Below are 21,055 nucleotides of genomic sequence, written 5' to 3'. Positions count from 1 at the left end.
TATAACGGGAAGAGGCGGAGCCAGCTGTCCATTTTTATTTACAGTCTATGGTCCCTCCCTGTGTTTCAATGGCTGTTGTAAATTTGACTACCACCAACACATTCAGCTGACGGTCTCCAGTTTACAGAACGAATGTTCAAGAGAAATGAAACTGTGTGTACTGAACCAATCAGAAATGTTCAGCATTGCAGGCCCCGCCCCCCAAAGTTCCTGGACCTTTGGAAAGTACTACCCCCCAAGCAGGGGCTTTTCAGAGAGAGATTAACTATCCCAGAACTAAAAACGAGTATAGTTCCTTCAATGTCCCTAGTTCCTGGGTAAAGTTCCTGCAAAAGAAAAGCACCTTATGTTAAACATTATTATGTTTCAACACCATCAATCTCATGTCTGCATGTGAAGCAAGAACCTCAAATCAGGTCCTGGACAGCATAGCTTAGCATAAAGGCTGGGGAAAAGGAGGGCTCTGCTGTAACAGAAAATAAAAAGAGATCTGCAATTACTCTAAAACTTCATAGATCAACGCATTGTTTCTTGTTTGTCTGACACTTAAAACTCTTTAAATTTTTAAATTCATCATCAACCTAAAAGATTATTCTTCATTATTAAATCCTAACAAAATGATGCTCACGTTCTCACAACCTAACTCTGCACTGAGGAGACAGACAGTATTTCAATTCTGAATAGTGTATTAAAAACTGAGCTTCTTCCAGCAGGATGTATTGAATAAATGCCTGATATTTTCATCATCTAAGGCAAATAGGTGATCAGTTTTATAATTCATCGCAGCTGAAAAGTATCATTTAACTCAGTGTCAGTAACCTGGAGCTGTGGCAGCAGACTGCTCATCATTTGTTAAGCAGAATATACATCAACATACATCCCAACCAGGAGTACAGACATGATTCTAGGATGACACGCAGTTATTTCCCCAGCTGACCTGTGTTGTTGTTGTTTCTCTCTGCAGGTGTGAACAACGAGACTCTGTATCGAGCTCCTCCAGCTTCCAGTGGCCCTCCAGAGCTGCGTCAGGCTCTGGACTCAGGTACAATCTCTATGAGTGTTGTCGTGAAATGGGAGGATATGACTACTTCTTTTTAATATGGTCTGTTTTTGGACCTAAGGCTGCTGGCTGGGTTTCATTCATGCTACTTATTTGCAGTCTTACAAGTTTTGTCTCCTTGCAAACATTGAAAACTCTTTTGTTCATACTACAGACTTTGCCACGAAAATCTATCTATCTTTAAATAATTCATGTAGTCAATCAGGGTTTTACCAAGTATTAAAATCTTCAACATTTCCTTCTTTTAACACTTTTGCTTGTGTAATATCTTAAGTTAAACAATCTAGCCTGCAAAAAAGTCAAAAGAAAACATTCTTCATGTGACCTCTATATCTGATTCTCTTGATAAAAAAAAAAGCCAAATATTAAACAGACGTCCCCCCGGGTGTGTTTTTGTCACTAACGCACACCAGGGGTAAAAATCCTCAATGAAGAGGAGACACTCCTGCTACAGGTAGAGACCAAGCTAACACTGAGCCCCTTAAAATAATAACTCTGCCTGTCACAGCAATGCATAGCTTTCATTTCTAAAGATTAGACGCACAGCGGGGGAAAATATGAATTGTTAATGTCCGATGTTCGGCCACTAAAGTTTTCATCTGAGTTTGTTAGTGATGCACTTTAGCTCATCATAGTCTCGTTTTCGTCTTGAAATAACGAGTTGTTGATGAACATTTATCATATCATTGTGCTGTGATGTGTGTATGTGAGCACATGTGTTTGTGTGTCTGTGTGTGCATTGGGGCAGAACTCTACCATGGGATACAGAGAGCAGATGAGCATAATGACATCCCGTCATGTAAATAAGATAAATATATAAGGATATTTAGTCTGTTTAATAAAAGAACAAGGTATAGACCTGATCTATATGAGAGGTAACCCTGAATTACTTCTGCTGTGATCTGGCGCTATATAGAAAATACAATTCTAGATTTTCAGTTGGTTAAGTTTGTGGGAATTTTGTGAGTGACCATGGGGGCTGAACTGGTGGTCATGACGTTATATCTTCGTGACAAAGCTTTAGCGAGTTTAGCTGGGTAGTATACCAGAACACAACAAAATATCTTCCTCTTCCTTTTATATGGTATATTGGTCACATCCATGTATAGGATGCTCCAAATTTTACGGTACTTTGAAGAAGCAATCACTGTAGTAATCCTGTTTTTCGCAGTGTTTATCCCCTTTCTTATTTAGGAGCTGAAGCGTGAAGATCATTTACTTTATACTGCAAATAGCCTGTATGGTGTTTATAGGGAGTTTAACAGTGCAAGGGTTCGTCTACGTAAGAGAACATTGTTGCTTGCAGCTGTGAAAGTCTTTATAAAACAGGTTTAACTGAATGGGCATGAATGTGTTTGTGTAGAAGTTAAGGGACAGGAAAAGACTCTCAACAGGACATAAAAGAGAGACAGAGCAACCTCGCTCAGGTGGGCACTTTGTTGCATAAAGACACAAAGATCATGTCTGAATATGTGACCCAGTAATAAAAAGACATTCAAGACTTTGTAACATTTCATCAACATTTTCCACAAGTTCAAACACAAAGAAAATGTAACTCCAGGTGCATCACACTAAAATAGTAGCAACAACTTGAGGATTTTGCAGTGAGAAAGACAAGGTCAATTTCTGTTCATGCCTTGCCGAATTGTGTGGATTAAACAAAGACACTTTGTCTTTGTTAATGCTGCACGTTTAAGAGCACAGCTGTGGTTAGAAACAAATATGTTTTTGCAGGTGTAGAAACACATCTACATTATCAGTAGTTACTCAAGTAGAAACACATTTTCTGTGTTTATTATCTTGCAGAAAAAGCAGCAACACTAAGAGTATATTTTGTAGTAGGCTCTGTAAATAACTGCACTGTAACAAACTGGAAGCAACAAGTGTCCCATCAGTAGCAGCTGGAGCTCTAAAATCACACCCCCTGCTCCTCTCCTTGTGATTAAACCAATTAAAGCTCCGTCTCAGACTGCACCAGCTTGTATCAGACGGCTTGGGCCGAATGGAGCCAAAGTCACTCTCACAAAAAAAGTTCTCCAAGTTTGAGTTGCTGAAGTTCTGGTTTGGCACCACCAGGGAGAGCTCTGACTCTGTACTTTATTTTGGGAGCGAGGCGGGGAACTCACAAAATCCGAGTCCTGACTCTGCTGTGAGTAGAGAGAGAGAGAGAGGGAGAGGGAGGACAAGGAGGAGGAGGGAGGGAGGGACAGAAACCCAAGCTGCTATACAATGCATGTGACTGTGAAACAGTAACGTGGTGCAGATATTTTATTTTCATTGTCTGTTTGATTTGACTTAATGAAAGCTGATTTTATGTCTTATTTGGCTGACTTAGATACATCTAACTAAGGGATTGATGTTTATACTGATTAAGTGTGTTTCATGTTGAAACTGCAGCTGGACACTTTGTCATTAATATTGAACCACTGGTAGAAATATAAAAGTCTATGTTGTGATTTTTAAGGAGGAAATCATTCAAGCATTGTGCTTCATTTTCATCTGACAGAAAAATACAGGAGGTGTTTTTCACCTTCTCCTCATTGTCTGTATGAAACATTGATGCAGTCTCGTGTCATCTTTACATATTGTCTCTGTGGCGGGGTTATGAAGCCCAAGAACAGGCAAAGAGGTGGTGCTTATATCTTCCTGGCCCATTAGTTAGTCACATCACCTGTGCTTGTAAATATGCAAAAGCACCAATTTGCCTTTTTGTTATCTTAACAGGCGTGTTGTAAAAGCTTCACCCCACCTACAATGTGTATTAATGATAAAACAAGCTACATGTACCAGGCTGTAAGCTTGTTTAATTCTGCTTTAATGTTGACATTCTAACGTGAGACGCCAAGGGGATTCCTTGGCTTTTGCTGCAAGCCCCAAGTGGACAGTTGAGGAACTGCAGTATTTTGCTTCAATTTTAAACACTTGAGATTGATCCTATGTTTTCATTCACTGACTGATCTGAGGAAATCTATATATTCATAGGTGTGTTGAGTGTGTGTGCATGATATTCAGCACTTTACGGTTTATGTTTGTGAAAGAGAGGACTTGGTTAAGCATTTTTATCATAATAACAGAATAATTCAATCTTCCAATACCTTTCATAGGGCTTCATTTTACTGAAGACAAAGTCTAACTACATGGGAAATGGTTTAATCAGTCAGCCATCAAATATTATACTCTCATAATAATACATATAAAGCCAAAACAGTTAACTGTAAAATATTCATGATGGTTTTACTCGACCAACCATTACTCTGTCTCTAGTTCACTGGTTTTCCTTTTGACCTCTTCAGGTACAGTGGGGCAAAAAAGTATTTAGTCAGCCACTGATTTTGCAAGTTATCCCACTTAGAAAGATGAGAGAGGTCTGTAATTTTCATGAGAGGTACACTTCAACTATGAGAGACAAAATGGCAAAAAAAAATCCAGGAAATCACATTGTAGGATTTTTAAAGAATTTATTTGTAAATGATGGTGGAAAATAAGTATTTGGTCAATAACAAAAGTTCAACTCAATACTTTGTAACATAATCTTTGTTGGCATTGACAGATGTGAAATGTTACCTGTAAGTCTTCACCAGGTTTGCACACACTGTAGCTGGTATTTTGGCCCATTCCTCCATGTAGATCTCCTCCAGAGCAGTGATGTTTTGGGGCTGTCGCTGGGCAACAAGGACTTTCAAATCCCTCCACAAATTTTCTATGGGGTTGAGGTCTGGAGACTGGCTAGGCCACTCCAGGACCTTGAAATGCTTTTTACGGAGCAACTCCTTTGTTGCCAGCGGTGTGTTTGGGATCATTGTCATGCTGGAAGACCCAGCCACGTTCCATCTTCAGTGCTCTCACTGATGGAAGGAGATTTTGGCTTAAAAACCTCACGATACATGGCCCCGTTCATTCTTCCCTTAACACGGATCAGTCGTCCTGTCCCCTTTGCAGAAAAACAGCCCCAAAGCATGAGGTTTCCACCCCCATGCTTCACAGTTGGTATGGTGTTCTTGGGATGCAACTCAGCATTGTTCTTCCTCCAAACACGACAACTTGAGTTTTTACCAAAAAGTTCTATTTTGGTTTCATCTGACCACATGATATTCTCCCAGTCCTCTTCTGGATCATCCATATGCTCTCTGGCAAACTTCAGACGGGCCTGGACATGTACTGGCTTAAGCAGGGGGACACGCCTGGCACTGCAGGATTTGAGTCCCTCTCGGCGTAGTGTGTTACTGATGGTAGCCTTTGTTACTTTGGTCCCAGCTCTCTGCAGGTCATTCATCAGGTCCCTCCATGTAGTTCTGGGATTTTTGCTCACCGTTCTCATGATCATTTTGACCCCACGGGATTAGATCTTGCGTGGGGCCCCAGATCGAGGGAGATTATCAATGGTCTTGTATGTCTTCCATTTTCTTACAATTGCTCCCACAGTTGATTTATTCGCCCCAGCCTGCTTGCCTATTGTAGATTCTCTCTTCCCAGCCTGGTGCAGGTCCACAATTTTCTTCCTGGTGTCCTTCGACAGCTCTTTGGTCTTGGCCATGGTTGAGTCTGACGGTTTGAGGCTGTGGACAGGTGTCTTTTACACAGATAACGAGTTCAAACAGGTGCCATTAATACAGGTAACGAGTGGAGGATAGAAGAGCTTCTTAAAGAAGAAGTTACAGGTCTGTGAGAGCCAGAAATCTTGCTTGTTTGTGGGTGACCAAATACTTATTTTCCACCATAATTTACAAATAAATTCTTTAAAAATCCTACAATGTGATTTCCTGGATTATTTTTCTCATTTTGTCTCTCATAGTTGAAGTGTACCTCTGATGAAAATAACAGACCTCTCTCATCTTTCTAAGTAGGAGAACTTGCAAAATCAGTGGCTGACTAAATACTTTTTTGCCCCACTGTATAGGCACTGACTGCTGCAGACCAGTAACAAAAGCTGTAGTTTTGGAGATGCTTGCTCCCCCGTGAAGAACTGATTTTTTGACTCTCTCTCTCTCTCTCTCTCTCTCTCTCTCTCTCTCTCTCTCTCTCTCTCTCTCTCTCTCTCTCTCTCTCTCTCTCTCTCTCTCTCTCTCTCTCTCTCTCTCTCTCTCTCTCTCTCTCTCTCTCTCTCTCTCTCTCTCTCTCTTTCTCTTTCTCTATTCATGTTTGGATTGGCTTCAAAACTAACATAGAGGACGAAATCAAGTACAAATCTGCGGAAAGGAGTCTGATAGTGCACACTTTGGTGTTTTGTTAATTGTAGTGTCATCTCTTTCAGTGTATCTCAACACTTCAGTCATTTTTCAATAAACAGACTGGAGTCTTTCTCAATATTTGTCCACACTAAAGTTTCACAGCCAGTGGTACCTTAGACAGCTAGTTAAGTCAAGTCAAATGTATTTATACAGCACATTTACAAATTGCCTTGTCCAAAGTGCTGTACAACCAAGGGGGGCAATAAAAGTGAAATAAAACCCAACAAAGACCAGGGTCACCTGCATACACAGCAATACAGTTGATGGAAAGCACCACTTGGCACAGGAGTAGCTAAGAAATAACGCGTTCCTTTGTTTTTGTTCCTCACAGTCGTCGTCACAGAGGTAAAAGCAGTCGTGCTGTAGTACATATTCAGGATGAAAAGTAGTCGGCTGGTGACTGGGGTCACTGCAAAGCATACAAAGGGACAAACGCAGGAAGGGAAATCCAAATATTTAGCATTTTATGTTTTGTTTTCTGATGCTTTAAGAAAGAAAAATACATTAAATTAAAATCATAGCATTTAAGATAAGTCCCACAAAAACTTTTTGAGGGTCTCTCACAGGTTTCCCAAATGTGTCTTTCTCCAGTATTGTTTAAAATAATTATATTTGGCCCAAGTTTGTCTGACACAGTAAGTTTCCTCGCCCATGTATCCCGATGATCCTGTTGTTTGAAACCACCAAGATCCCAAGGCCTCAAACAAGCGTAACCGACTTATTATGATGTCAGGCCAATCTTTGCTGAGAAAGTTGAACACTTGCAAATCTATTACAGAACACCAGGCATTAAGAATAGATCTCACTCAGAGGATGACACAAAGACGCACGCACAGTCACACCAACACACACCTGGCCTCCTTGGGTAGTGTTAAGAGGTCAGCACGAGGCCAAAGATATGCACATACTCAAAGAAATTGACTGAAAGGGGCTGACATGTAGGCACTCAGAGGAATTTAGCATGCAGGCTTGACATGCACATCCACATATATGTAGAGACAGAAAGGGGGCTGCATGGGAGAAATCTTACGCACGTTATGGTGGAAAATGCAAAGAAACTCAACCGCTGACATCCCGCAGTCACAGCAGCTTTATGTACCGTAAGCAGTCTAATAGACACAGACAGATCCTATAGAATATATATGAAAAGAGGGAGCCTGTGTGTAGATTTGTGTTGACATGTGACCGTGAGGTGAAGTGAACACACACAAAAGAAAAGTTTGGTTTGCATGTTGGAGAGCAGCTAGGCACGGTAGGATGATGTGTGAGAAAAAGCCCAGAGGACGGTTAGAGATACAGAAACGTGTGTGCTTGTGTCTTTGGTTTGTTATTGCTCTTTGTCAGAGTTGTGTGTCCAATGTGTGCAGGGAAATGAGACAGAATTCAAGTATCTGTAAACATGAATAAATGTGTGTTAAATCTCTATTTTGCTCTGGTGCTCAACCTATCTTAGCACACCTGTCCATTGATGTCTTATTAAATGCTATTCTGACTTTGCATGTTCCTGAGAAAGGATTTTTTCTCCCTGTTCATCAAATAACTATTCATCATTGCCAGACATGGCAAAAGAACACAGATTTTTAACTTCGACCAGTAGTACTTCTAGTTCCAGGAACTACTCTTCCAGGAACTAAATGGTTCCTGTGGCCCTTTGCTGTCTGCATTTCCACTGAGATTATGCTGGTCATGCCAGTAACGTATAGAGAAAAAATAAAAGTAACTGCACTATACCGACAGACTGGTAGAGGCCATATAGCTAAGATGACTTCATAGAAAGAGACAGACAGACAGACAGACAGACAGACAGACAGACAGACAGACAGACAGACAGACAGACAGACAGACAGACAGACAGACAGACAGACAGGCAGGCAGGCAGGCAGGCAGGCAGGCAGGCAGGCAGGCAGGCAGGCATCGTCTAAGCGTTTAAATTTCAGTTTAAGGATCAACCCTGTTGATTGGTGACTTTCAGCAGGTTATCATTCTTCAAAAAGATCTTAAGATTATCATTACATACTTATCTGATGAGCCTATTTTGACCCTTGAATAAAAAACTAAACTAGGATGCATTCTTGAGGACTACTTCTGTTTCAACAGTTGTTGAAAACTCAATAAACACTGACACATTCAGCTGAAGGTCTCCAGTTTACAGGGTCACTTTTCAAACTATAGATACATTTACACTATCCAGCTCAGAGAAGACAAATGTTCAGGAATTATTAAACTAAGTGAATCACTGGTGTGTGTGATGTTACTGTGAAGGGTGGGTGAAATAAAAAACCTGCAGGTAGTCAACCAAACAGAAATCTTCAGCATTGCAGGCCCCGCCCCCAAAGTTCCTGGACCTTTGGAAATTACTACTCCCTAAGCAGGGGCTTTTCAGAGGCAGATTAACTACCCCAGAACAAAATTTAAAACCTGGATGCTCAAGCCCATGTAAACACACCCAAAGATTATCCTTCTTTAACCTCGGTTGTTTCCATCCATCCTGTGATGTGACACTCTTCTAGATTCACAGCGGTCAGGTGCATGGTGTAGCTTATTATGGCTACAAATAGCTATGGCTGTAGGCAACCTCATTTGCCTCTGTTGTTATCACAATAAACAGGGCGTTGAAGCCAAAAGCGGATGTTTATGCCTACTTTATCACACATGGTAAAAGAGAACGTATACAACTACTTCTCATTCAACTTGTCGTGCGTGCACAAGGTAAAAATGATCAGCTCTACAGGACTTCAGGGGCTCTGTAAGATCGAAATGTCTTAACTCAAACATAGTTAAGTCAGATCCTCTCAGCATATTTTGTCATCTTTTCTGTCAGGAGTGATTGCGTAAAAAAGGAGGAATCTCTTGAAGACACTGTAGCGTTAGATGAGAGGTGTTAACTACCTGTATCCTGGCTGCAGAGGTAGTTTGGTGTGCTTGATGGATTATTATTAGAGTTTTATGTAACATCAATCACAGAGCAGGAGGAGGATCGGGCTGCTGCAGAGCTCTGTCTCTTTGTTGTGTTTGTGCTGCATGAGTTATGGAATAATGTTATGTAACAGGGAGTTGTTGCATTCTGCAGGAACTGTCAGGCTATTCCACTGCCTCAGATCTGCCTAATTGATCCGTGTGTGTGAGTGTGTGTCGGTTAAGTTTGTGTGTAAGTGTGTGTTTGAATGTTGTATTTTTGTATTTGGTTAGCTGCATATGCAGAGAATTTTCCTGTCAAACTATGTGTGTGTGTGTGTGTGTGTGTGTGTGTGTGTGTGTGTGTGTGTGTGTGTGTGTGTGCGTGTGTTTGAGGGTGTGACAGGCGCAGAAAGCTTTCAAGAACATTACCTCATCTGATGACCTCCGATTGGTACACAGCCCGGACGTTACCATGGTGACAGCTAGCCTTTTTTAGCCGGTTGGTTCTGCCGTGCCCACACATCGCTCACTGTGTTGGCCCAGTAACTCTGTGTATGTGTGTGACTGTACTTCTACCTTTGTGAGGACCAGATTGTGAGGACCAGATTGAGTTTTACACCTTGAGGGTGACAACATTTGTGGAAAGTGAAAACATTAAGATGAGGACTTTTTTTTTTACAACAGAATGTGTGGATACTGAGAGAAAAGAAGGGCAATGAAGAAAGATGTGTTTTGACCACTGTAACATATTCACCGGGCATCAAACCTGGATTTACTCTAAAGGGAAGTATAAAGGAAGACTTTGAGTTTGAGGAAGAGAGAGAAGGTGACTTAGGCAAAGGACTTAGATCAGTGTCAGACAAAGACAGCTAGTATGGACTCAACCTGTGAGGACAATTCGGTCAAGTTGGAAGAAATAAGAGTTTTAACATTTTCTTGGTAGATTGAAGACATTTTGAAAAAGAGGGTACTTTAGTTTTTTTCAACGTTTTGTCCCCATAAAACACTTTGTGACTTATGCCTTTACCGCAGTGTGTGGCTGCTAGCGCTACTACATGTTAACGTCCACATGCCTGTGCTGGTTACTCATTGCTCTGGTCAAGTGGTTATATGTCAGTTTACCAAGACACAGTCTACATACAACTTTATCTCAATTTACTAGATCAACATGCTGAAAAAACACACTGTGCTATGAGATGACATCTGTCATCTGTGCTTGTTTACATTTAGGCCGTAGAGCATTATAGCACTTTGGCTTTAGTCATTAACTGGAGCTGGTGGCTGCAAAATAGTTTAGAGATTAAAAGTGACCGCTTTTTTGGTCCTATCTTAAAGTAGCTTTTGATTTTTTTTTTCTTTTTGACAGCTGAAGAGGGACAGGATATATGGGGAGTAGAAAGTGGGGTAAGACATGCAGCAAATGGTCATGGCTGGAAGTAGAATCGGCATCTGCAATTGTGCGAGGACTATAGGGTGCACCCCTAATAATTTGTTTAACTGGCTAGTAATTCTGATGCCAACTAATGAGGCTGACAACAATTAATTGCTAAGTCAACTACACTAGCACATCACTAAACTAAACAGGTATCACCCCAAGCATCCACATCAGACAACCAAACCCCTTTTGGTTGTCTGATGTGGATGCTTGGGGTGATACCTGTTTAGTTTAGCAAGACAAAAGGTCTGCACTTGATGATCAGGAATAATAAAAACAACAACAAAAATTGCATAACATTTCCTAAAGAAACTGCGATGGCTGTTTTAATGTTTGAATTAAGGACAAGTAGATGAGGTAACAGACTAGAACGTATGTTAGAAAGTGTCCCCACAGGTATAAAAAAACTAACATTCGTGTGTGTGTGAGATAATAGGTGGGCATATGGGCATTTTCATCTTGCTGGGTTTGTGTGTTTTTGTGTCAGTGTCTTGTGTGTCTGTTCGCTTTGACCCAGTTAGAATTTGGACGACGATTACATGGATGTACTAACAAGCCAACAAACACATGAACGCTCACAAACACACACACACACAAGCACGCACACACACACACACACACACACACACACACACACACACACACACACACACACACACACACACACACACACACACACGCGTGCACGCACATGCACACACAAACACACGCAGACTTATGTGCACACACACACACACAGACGGTGCCAGCTCAGGCAGAGAGTGGGCAGTGTCTGTTTTGGAAACGATGACTCATGTTGGCTCAGACTGCAGCAGAATACACTCCGACATACATGCAAACATATAGACATGTAGTGCTGCAGTGTGTGTAATCATTTACTAAAGTTTAACTGAAATAATTGCATCCCTCTCATCTCTCCCTCTCCATCCATCCACAGAAAGACAGAGATGTAATTTCTTTCTTTCCATTCTCCCATCCAATCTGCTAACTGCTCCCGGCTAACAACCCATCAACCAATTTGCAGCCCTGGAACCATTAAATAATCTTTTATTTCACTGCACCTCCTTTATGTACTCCTCAATCTCCCCCTTCTCTCTTCCCTTCTCATCTTCTATCTCTTTCCCTCCCTCTTTTTATTCACTCATTCATCACCGTCCCTTTTCTTCCCCTCCCTACCTCGGTGACAGGAGCCGCTGAGATCAGCAAAACACAAATTAAAAGAGCTCCTCTGCTCCATCTCTCCATCCTATTTTCCTCTGCCTCCATCCTTCCATCCCTCCATCCTCCCTGTCCATCCTTCCTTGTTGTCTGTCAGTCCCGACCCTGCTATTGGTTGGAGGTGATGTCATCATTTTCCTCTGGCGCCCGTCAATAACCTATTAGAAGCGGACGTTTTTTACAGTCAGCTGGGGAGCAAAGGAGTGAAACCACACACTCAGTCACCGACACACTCCAGCACAAAAGACGTGAGGTGTAAGTGGACAGCAACGCCAGGCTGCAGAGAAGTGACAGTGTGTCTCAATGGAGATTTTTTGTAAACGAATGAGTATTTCTTTGTTGTCATGAATGCAGCAAGATCCAAGTTTCAGCGTGAAGAAAAACTGTGAGAAAATAGAACGTCTTTCCTCCTCGCAGCAGCAGCAGCAGTTCCTGTTTCTCTGTGTGGGAGCGTTTCACTTGTTTTTCGTCAAGGAGAGAAAACAAGATGCAGAGATTTACATCACTGTGTGCTTGCAGGTGTGTGTGTGTGCGTGCGTGTGCGTGCGTGAGTGAGTGTGTGAGTGTAAAAATGTGTGAGTGTAAAAGCACACGTCTGGGTGTAGTTAAAAGACTTTAAAGACCTGTTAGGCATGAGTGTTCAGAAAGTCAACAAATAAAGACAGGTGGAGAAAGGGAAAAGTATGAGAAATGTTTTTTGTCTGAGTAGTGTTGACCAATCAGCTGTCAGCAGGCTTTGGTGTCTGCATGAAAACGGTCTGTATGGAGACCAAAAGCAGGAGCAACACAATACGGCATGACGATATTTCAGTAATCTGAGGATGTTATTTCTCTCTATAAACAAATATCTGCATGAAGAGCAGCTAGCAATCTGTTCTAGATCAAACATTTACAATGAGACACAAATCTGCTTGAAGTTGTGTCACTCAAGACAACCAGTGTTTGGATTTCCTGACTTCCTATAATGCATCAGTCATGAATCGAAGACATAAAAGTAATGCAAAGATACAATACCTTCAGTATGACCAAAGTTTGAGTGTTCAGAAAGTCAACAAATAAAGGCAATTGGTGAACAAGGAAGAGAAACTGTCCTACCTAGGATAAACAATCTCTTAAAGCTGTGGCATAGTTAGAAAGTGACTTTTAAAAGAGTCAACCTCATGACAACCAAAATCGCTGTAGCCTTTGCACATGCGCCATACCGTCGGAGCTAAACCAGTGACCCCTTATAATTTTATTTTACGAACTTTCCCTTTTTCACAATGAGAACTATACAAGCATAAAATGTATGTGGTAGAACAAGAGGGCTGCTAACACCTGATGAAAGGAGTTAAACTGTGAAGTTGGCTGACTATCGTGACACATTTGGTTTCATTCAGCAAAGTAACTTTAACTTACCGACCAAGACTATGTCCCACCTAAGAGGCATTAAGGACCAACATCCGTACAAACTATGTCCCTATTCATACTTCATCACCAAGTTTTCTACAAGGACGTATGAGTCGGTATCCTCACTGACTTCACCCTGGCTTTGTTTTTGTGGTCCAGCACAAGATTTTAACACATAACATGTCACTGCATTGTGAAGAAGTTGTCATATTTTTACACATTTCTATGAGCGCAGACTGTTGAAAAAGATATTGACTAAATTCAGAAATATAAATCACACTAACAGAAAGAATCTCCAGCACTGTCCTCCTACTCCTCCCTGAACACTGAACAAGTGTGCGGCGTTTCAAACCATGATGTCATCGCTCACACTGCGCCGGTGTGTCGCCTGACAACACACAACCTCACACACAGTCTGCAAATACTCTGTTTGGATTTATGTACTGTGAGTTGAAGCCTTGATAACCTGCATACATACCAGCAGTATGTACATATTTTTCATCTCTCCTCCTCTCCTCTCGGTATGCTCACATCCTGTCTCAGATTTTATCTCTGCCATATGTCGCGCTGCAACATGAACGACTGAAGCGATACCTGTGGCTTCCCCGTCTGTTACACTCGCACACTCCTCTGCTTTTTGATGTCTTCTCTTTTCCTCTCGCTCTGCAGCTGCAAGAAACACTTTATTCAGTTGTATTTTACTCACAGTTCTACTCACAATCACACAGAGCATCCCAAACAAAACAATATAAAAGGGATTTCACTATGTAGATCTCCCTCTTAGATGTAAACAGGCTCCTCAGCTAGAACTGGTGTCCTGATGGTGAAGTCGCACTGATCCTACGATGCACAGTCTGTCCATCCTTGTTTTTCAATTTCTAGTTCCTTTTTCCTGTTCAACTTTAATTGAAGAATCTGGAGGATGTAATGATCTTTACTGACAGTGGTTTATCAAATTTCAAAAACACAGAAAAGTACAATAGGTTGGAGTTCAATTATGTGTGTGAAACCATTTCTCTGTGGTTTTTGTGGGCCAGTTTACACTACATAGGTTTTAAGTATTAAAATCCACCATGATGACATTCTGGCTCCAATCAGCGGTAATCTGAGGAGGATTTATTTCTCTCTATGAACTGATATCTGCATGAAGAGCAGCTAACAGTCTGTTCTAGATCAAACATTTACACTGAGACACAAATTTGCTTGATGCTGTGTCACTAAAAGACAATCTGCGTTTAGATTTCCGAACTTCCTGGTATACATCAGAAATGATGGATCCCAACTCCATTCACCAAACAAATATATGAAAAGTTGGTTTCTTCTCCTCTTGAGGCAGACCTGACAGTTTTTTACAATCAGCTACAAGTAAATCGAATCTACAGATTCTGCATAAAACCGTTGAATCTGTATCTCATGGTCTGGATTTTAGTCTGAAAAGTGTGCTTTTCTCTATCTATAGTCCACGTAGTATTGACCAATCACGTATCAGCAGGCTTTGCTGTCTGCAGGAAAAAAAGTCTGTATGGAGAGCAACAGCAGGTGTTCCAGAATTCTGAGTTCAAAGCCAGAATGTCAAAAACGTGATACAAAATTTAACATTTTGTGAAGAAGGTCAGACCTCAAACAAGAACATCAGTGGCCCTAATCCTATTTCATAGAACTCCATTCAACAGACATTTGAAAAGTTGTTTTCTTCTCTTGAGGACAGACCTGACAAAGCTGGACTTTTGACTTTTGAATAATCTGCACCTTGATGTTGTGTTTCAGTAACTTTAAGAACTGTTAATCAAAAGTGAATTAGAGAAAAAAATATATATATTTTTACGGGCCCGTGCCACTGAAGTAGCCTCTGTGGAACTTACCGTTTACAGTGAAACTGAGACTGAATTCAGCTGTGGTGAATTTCACTTCACTTTTGATGGGAACACATTGTCATATCTTAAGTTGTGAGCTGATCTATAACCAAAGCAGCAAACTGAAAAGAAGTAATTTATCACCAACCCCTGTCTCTGCTATTGGTATTTGAATCCAGGATAAATTGCCCCTAAGCTCATGTAGTCTAAACCCTTCTTTACCTCTTACTGCTTCGAGTCACAGCTAGTGCTAGACTTTTTAAAAGCAGGAAAACTCAATACAATTAGATCTCAGTAGTTCTTAAAGTTGTATTTCTGCTCAAAGTGCAGGTGTAGGTAACAAAATCGCACTCAATCTGACAGGTTTTAAAATCTTTATATTCTGACTCAGCAACTGTAGCGCTGAACTCTGGCTGAACTCTTGCACTCTGAGTCAACTCGGAAATGAAAAGGCTCCTCTCCGATGAGATTAGTAGCTTCCAAATCTGATAGACGGATTTAAGATGAAAAATGAAACATAAGGTATTTGGATGAATGCCACATACTGAGTCAGAGACACACAAAGGAAAGCCAGATCTGTGTTGGTTTTTCAGAGGAGCTGATTTATCCTTTAATGCCAATTCTCTCTCAACTATTATTAAATTTTGGCCTTTGGATGAACTTCTCTCTGCAGTCGGTTTCTCTTTGTTCTGTCTGTCAGTTTGAGTATTTCTGCACCTCCCTTTCCTACTCTCTCTATTTTATTCTCTAATGTCTGTCTCTCTTTCCTCCTGTTGCATTGCTTTGAGTTCCTGTTGTGATATCAGTTAGTGTGAGCAGAATGCCAAGGACGATGGGTAGGCGGTGAGGTGAGTGAGTTCACGCGTACAAATATGCACACACAAACTCGCACATTTCCATACATCTACACACACACACAGCAAACTTCTTCACTGCTGCAGTGATAGGAAATATTTGACTGTATTTAGTGAGGAAAGTGGATGAGTTCAGAAGGTTCAAACTAGGACTCTTACCCCAGGGACTGAACACACACACACGCACACACACCCTGAACCCTACACTTCATTCTGTGGTCAGTGAGGAATGAATGTTTCTCTCCCTATTTTCCTCTCATTCCTGTCTTTTTTTCCTGGTACTAAATCCATCTATGTCTTGTTCAGACCTGTGTCTCCAGCCAAAGGGCTGACCAGAGCAGAAGTGGATGATATTTAGAGCAAACCCCCGAAAACCTTAACAACATCCCCAAATGACCCAAAAAGGACACATGAGGCAAAGTTCACACAGACAAAAACTTGCTGAACTTGTGGGGCCAGTACCACACTGACATTGATTTTTTGATGGAAGTGAAGCAAATCAGTGTATTGGAGTTTCACTTTTCTCAATGTAGACACCCTGACCTGCACATTATGTTAGCCAACAAGCAGACGTGTCACTTGTTCGTAAAAGTGCTCGCTCTTGTTTCAGTTTTGCAAAGTTTTGCACTCTTGCACATTTTCGGCAGAAAGAGGAATCTCAAGTATCACAAAGAGCGATCTGATAGCCTCTCAAGCACTGCAGCACCACTATGACTTCAGACTTAAAATGCATTGGCTCTGGATTTCCAGTTTAGCATGGGGTCAGGGATAAAGGACCTTAGGCTGAGACTCCAGTTTCTGTGCCTTTGTTTACTGTCCATCTAGCCACTTGAAAAGCAAGAACAGAGTTGGTGTTGAGTACCAACCTTGAGGAGGGGATTTCTAGTTGCACTTACATAAAGATATCTGTTAATAGAGGATAATTAAAGCTTAATTGGACATTGGATGAGAGGAGTCGTAACAGTAACGCTCCCCAAACTAAATGATTGAGCCATTTATCTCCATGGTACACTTTATTCCAAAGACCATTTTGTGTGTGTTATTACACACACACAGGGAAACCTGGTTATTAATTCATCTGTATGCATGTTACATACATGTATCCTGGTTTCAGATTACTGCATCATATTTATGCAGGCGTCTGTAATGTTTATTTCTTACACTACAAACTGCAGCAATTTTGAAATTGGAAATAAATGAGACCACTGCAGATATCCACCTCATTTCAACCAACAGGAGAAGAGAGCGACAGCAAATGTTATACAAGTCTTCAACTCTGACTGTGGTTAGCCTGACACTGCCACCACATAGGACAAGTGTGCCATGGGTGGTGATACGCAGCCATGACTGGTGGCACAGGGTTGTCATCATGGATCACTTCACCACAGATTTGAACAAGGCAGGGTTTCAAGCATTCTCCTGTCTAAACTTCCAATTCAATTTGATTATTTCATTAACCAAAGACAAGAGAAAACTCAGTTTCTTCGTCATTTCCAGAAGTAGGATGCTCTCATTGCTGCCACCATGTTTGTTTTGCTGATACGTTACTTGGCTGGGGTTGTGCCTGCACCGGTAGTCAGCAGCTTTCAGAAACCAGAGTAAGGCTTGCCCTGGTTTCTGAAATCAGGATATGATGTTGCAGGCACAAATACAAAAATAAAATACTTTTAATTACGCTCATAACGATAATCTTGTCTCACTGTTTCTCTGTAACACTAAAGGCTCAGAGACAGCCAATGATTCACAATGACGTAGAGCTGCAGGCTTGAAGTAATCTTGTGTATCATTTCAATGCATACAGCAGGTAGAAAAATCCAAAATACTCTGTTTACCACGCCCAGTGGAGGAAAAAGTGGCACTAGGAGGTGCATTCAAGGGTTGAAACAACAATGCAATGCACGTAACTAGTTAAAACTGCACTGTCAGAATGTGAAAGCATTGTTTTAGGGTCTTATTTCTAACAGAGAATGGAAGGTATCTTCTTACACCTCAGTTTTCTTTCGAGAAATGGTTGAAGTGAAAATCCAGAAATGAACTTCTTATTTAAGAGATGTTACAAAAGACTTTTACGTGGCCGGTCATTAGAGGAGCATCCAGCATATAATGTTATCCTGTTGTTCTTTGTCTTCCTCAATATAAAGTAGCTGAGGTGAAATAAGCTCTATGTATGGGATTCCAGACTAGCTGAGAAAAAAAGACCAACAATTAGGCAGATAATGGAAAATACATATTTGATTATGAAATCCTGAGAACAAACAGGTTAACTTGCGTCTACTTCACATACGGTGCATAATAATATAAGGTTATTCAAGGCAAAGCTATTAAACATGCACACAGAGCACATTAAAACTCACGTAAACCCAAAGTATCTGCAGGTTCATTAAAGGTTTAATAAAGTTTTAATCAGAATATTTATCACAAACAGTTACAATGTCTTTTAATGTGAAAGGTCTCCTCAACCATCCTCAGTTATGTCTTTAATGTCTGCATTAATAATTGGGTGATCCCATTAAAACTTATACATTGAAGGTTTTATAAACCGGGATGTTTTAAAAAATCTGCAAATAAACCACACAGAAGTCGGGCACTGACATGGATCAAAAGCAGGCTTATATTTCGGTATATGTGGATTTAATCTTGCATAAACATTTCTTCTTCTCTTTCATTTTAGCTCTGATGGAAGAGAGTCATCTCACATCACTTTAACATTTCACATCTCTCCCTCACATCTCTCTAACAGACTCCTCTGAGAGTCAGTCGTGTCTTTGTGACTCTGAAACCAGTGAAGAATAAAGTCTGGTTCAACTTTAAATGAGGTTCAGCAGAAGTTCATTCCCACAGGCAGTCTAAACTTCTCCGTGTTGCACTGAGAGGACCATGGCTGGATTAGGAAGGTATAGCGGGCTGGGGGCAGAAAAAGCTGTAGACCCCCGGTTTAATCCTCTTGCCTTTAAACACCCATCAGCTACAGAGCATACAAGCCTCTGAGTGAGTACCAGCATCATTATAGTTTGCCTTGTTGTGGGATATTATGATAATCCAGCTTTAATTCAGCACTTGTCCAAAGTGGAAGTTGTGTTTATATGTTAGTTCATGAAAGAAAGAAAAGTGTACAAACAGCATATAAAGATGAATAGATGTACTTTAATGATCCCAAACTAGGACTCTGGTAGAGGAATTGTAATCAAATTTTTGTTTGTATGGTGGACTCGAGCTCCTTTCACACATTAACACCTGAAAATATCTGACAATTTCTGACCTGATCTGTCTGTCTGCAAAGTAAACACTGTCATTTCTTGGTTTATTATAACTGCTGTAGAGGTGTCCATTCATCTGTTTGTGGTCAGTCTCAGTTTCACTGTAAACAATAAGTTATGCAGAAGCTTAATTCAGTGGTATGGCCCGAAAAAGAAACACATTTTTCTGTGATTCACTTTTGATTAACGGGTCTTAATGATGCAGATAAGTCAAAAGTCTATGAAATAGGATTAGGGCCACTGATTTTTATTTTTTTTCCTGACAGTTCAGGTGTTCACACATCAACTCACCTCGACCTCACACTGGGTCTCATTCATGAAACGTGAGCAGCACGAATTTGTGTGTAAACCGTGTGCAGCAGAAATTTATGCGGATTTCTGTATTCATCAATCTTTTAGTAACACTGACCTGTGAGTAACTACTCACAAAATCTACACCTGCTCCCGACTGTGTGTAGCGTTGTGTAAATGTAGGAATACACATAAATACTGCTTGTCACTGTCGGAAATTACAATTTTAATACGTAATGCTCTCTGTTATGTACACAATACGCAGATGCCTTTGAGACACGTAATTTAAACATGACAAAATATTTTAAAAATATATATAACATATTTTTACAACAAATAAGTTGGCAATTAAAGCTTTGAGATCTTGATTAGGTTTATTTAGAAGGTGAACTACTTTTTTAAAACCACAGAGACTAACTGGAGCCTAATCTGACGAGGCCAACTAAAAGAAGCCACGCCATACCTGCACATTTGCAGGTGCTCTCCGTGCTGGGATTCTTAGCCACAGGGACCTTCCAGTGGGAGATGGCAGATAGATCTGGAATATGCCGGCCATCAATGAGCCGCATTTTACCGGCAGTACTTGCCCTATGGCGCACAATGGCAAATCAAGGTAAAGCGGGGGTTTAGCGCACTGGCCAACATGACAAATGTCATCGGTGCCATAGACTGCACACACATACGCATCAAGGCTCCATCTGATGATGCATTTGCATACATAAACTTTCATTCCGTGATTGTGCAGCTGATATGTGATGCAAACTGTGTGTTGCTGTGTGTGACGCATGACAGCTTACTGCACAATTGGCACCCGTTTGGAGAATGTAGCTGTGAGAGACGGCTGGCTTGTCGGTAATAATGTAGTCTTCTATACAAATGCATGTGTTTTATATAAAGAGACTTACCATTTTATATCCATAGAAAATAAAATGTGCTTCCTACATTCCACTTCGCCCAAAAATATTTCAATCTCCGCCTCTGAGAAGTTCTTTTTTCGCTCTCTATCCTTCTTTCCTTGCGCATTGATTGCAGGGCAGGCCGACCAGATGCACAGGTCTGTGTCCTTAAATTGTGGTTATTTGCTATTCATGGACGGGGATTTATGCTAATTGATGAACACCGGGAGCGCGCTGTCCATTTACGATGGGTTGGCATTCATGATCGTACACACGTATTTACGTTCAAATATGAGTTTCCCGCGCCGATCATGAATCCGGAGTAGAGTTTTAGTAGCGTGAGCTTTTTTGTGCAAATCTACACACAGATTTACTCACGTTTCATGAATGAGACCCACTGACTTTTACCCGGGGGACTTGGGAGAAAAAGTCAGTTCAAAGTTTCTCTTTGTAATTTCTAGTTTGGGAAACAGCATTTAAAATAAATTCAGAAAACAGTGTCCATCTAGAAGCTGTGATGATAGGTTCTAGCCATGGACTGTATAAAATATGGACGTACTATCAGTGATGTCACCCATCTGTTCCTGAAAGCTGTTTTGAAGCAAATCGACGGCAGCAGCCATATTGGAAATGCGGAACTCAACCAGGCAGAGTGTGACTTAGTGTGAGCCTCCTA

The 21,055-nt window shown here is 41.0% G+C and overlaps 1 protein-coding gene across 2 annotated transcripts in view; it reads left to right on the top strand.

Moving 5' to 3' along the window:
- Positions 1–21,055, top strand: part of pik3r3b (phosphoinositide-3-kinase, regulatory subunit 3b (gamma)) — a 258,254-nt gene that overhangs the window by 85,227 nt on the left and 151,972 nt on the right. For both annotated transcript variants that reach the window (XM_034703712.1, XM_034703705.1), the window contains one exon: positions 965–1,042. In XM_034703712.1, the coding sequence (XP_034559603.1) occupies positions 965–1,042 (78 nt within the window). The remainder of the gene's footprint in view (positions 1–964; positions 1,043–21,055) is intronic.

The sequence above is a fragment of the Notolabrus celidotus genome, chromosome 2, assembly GCF_009762535.1.
Source record: "Notolabrus celidotus isolate fNotCel1 chromosome 2, fNotCel1.pri, whole genome shotgun sequence".
In the NCBI taxonomy this organism is placed as follows: Eukaryota; Metazoa; Chordata; class Actinopteri; order Labriformes; family Labridae; genus Notolabrus; species Notolabrus celidotus.
This window is presented reverse-complemented; position numbering and strand designations above follow the sequence as displayed.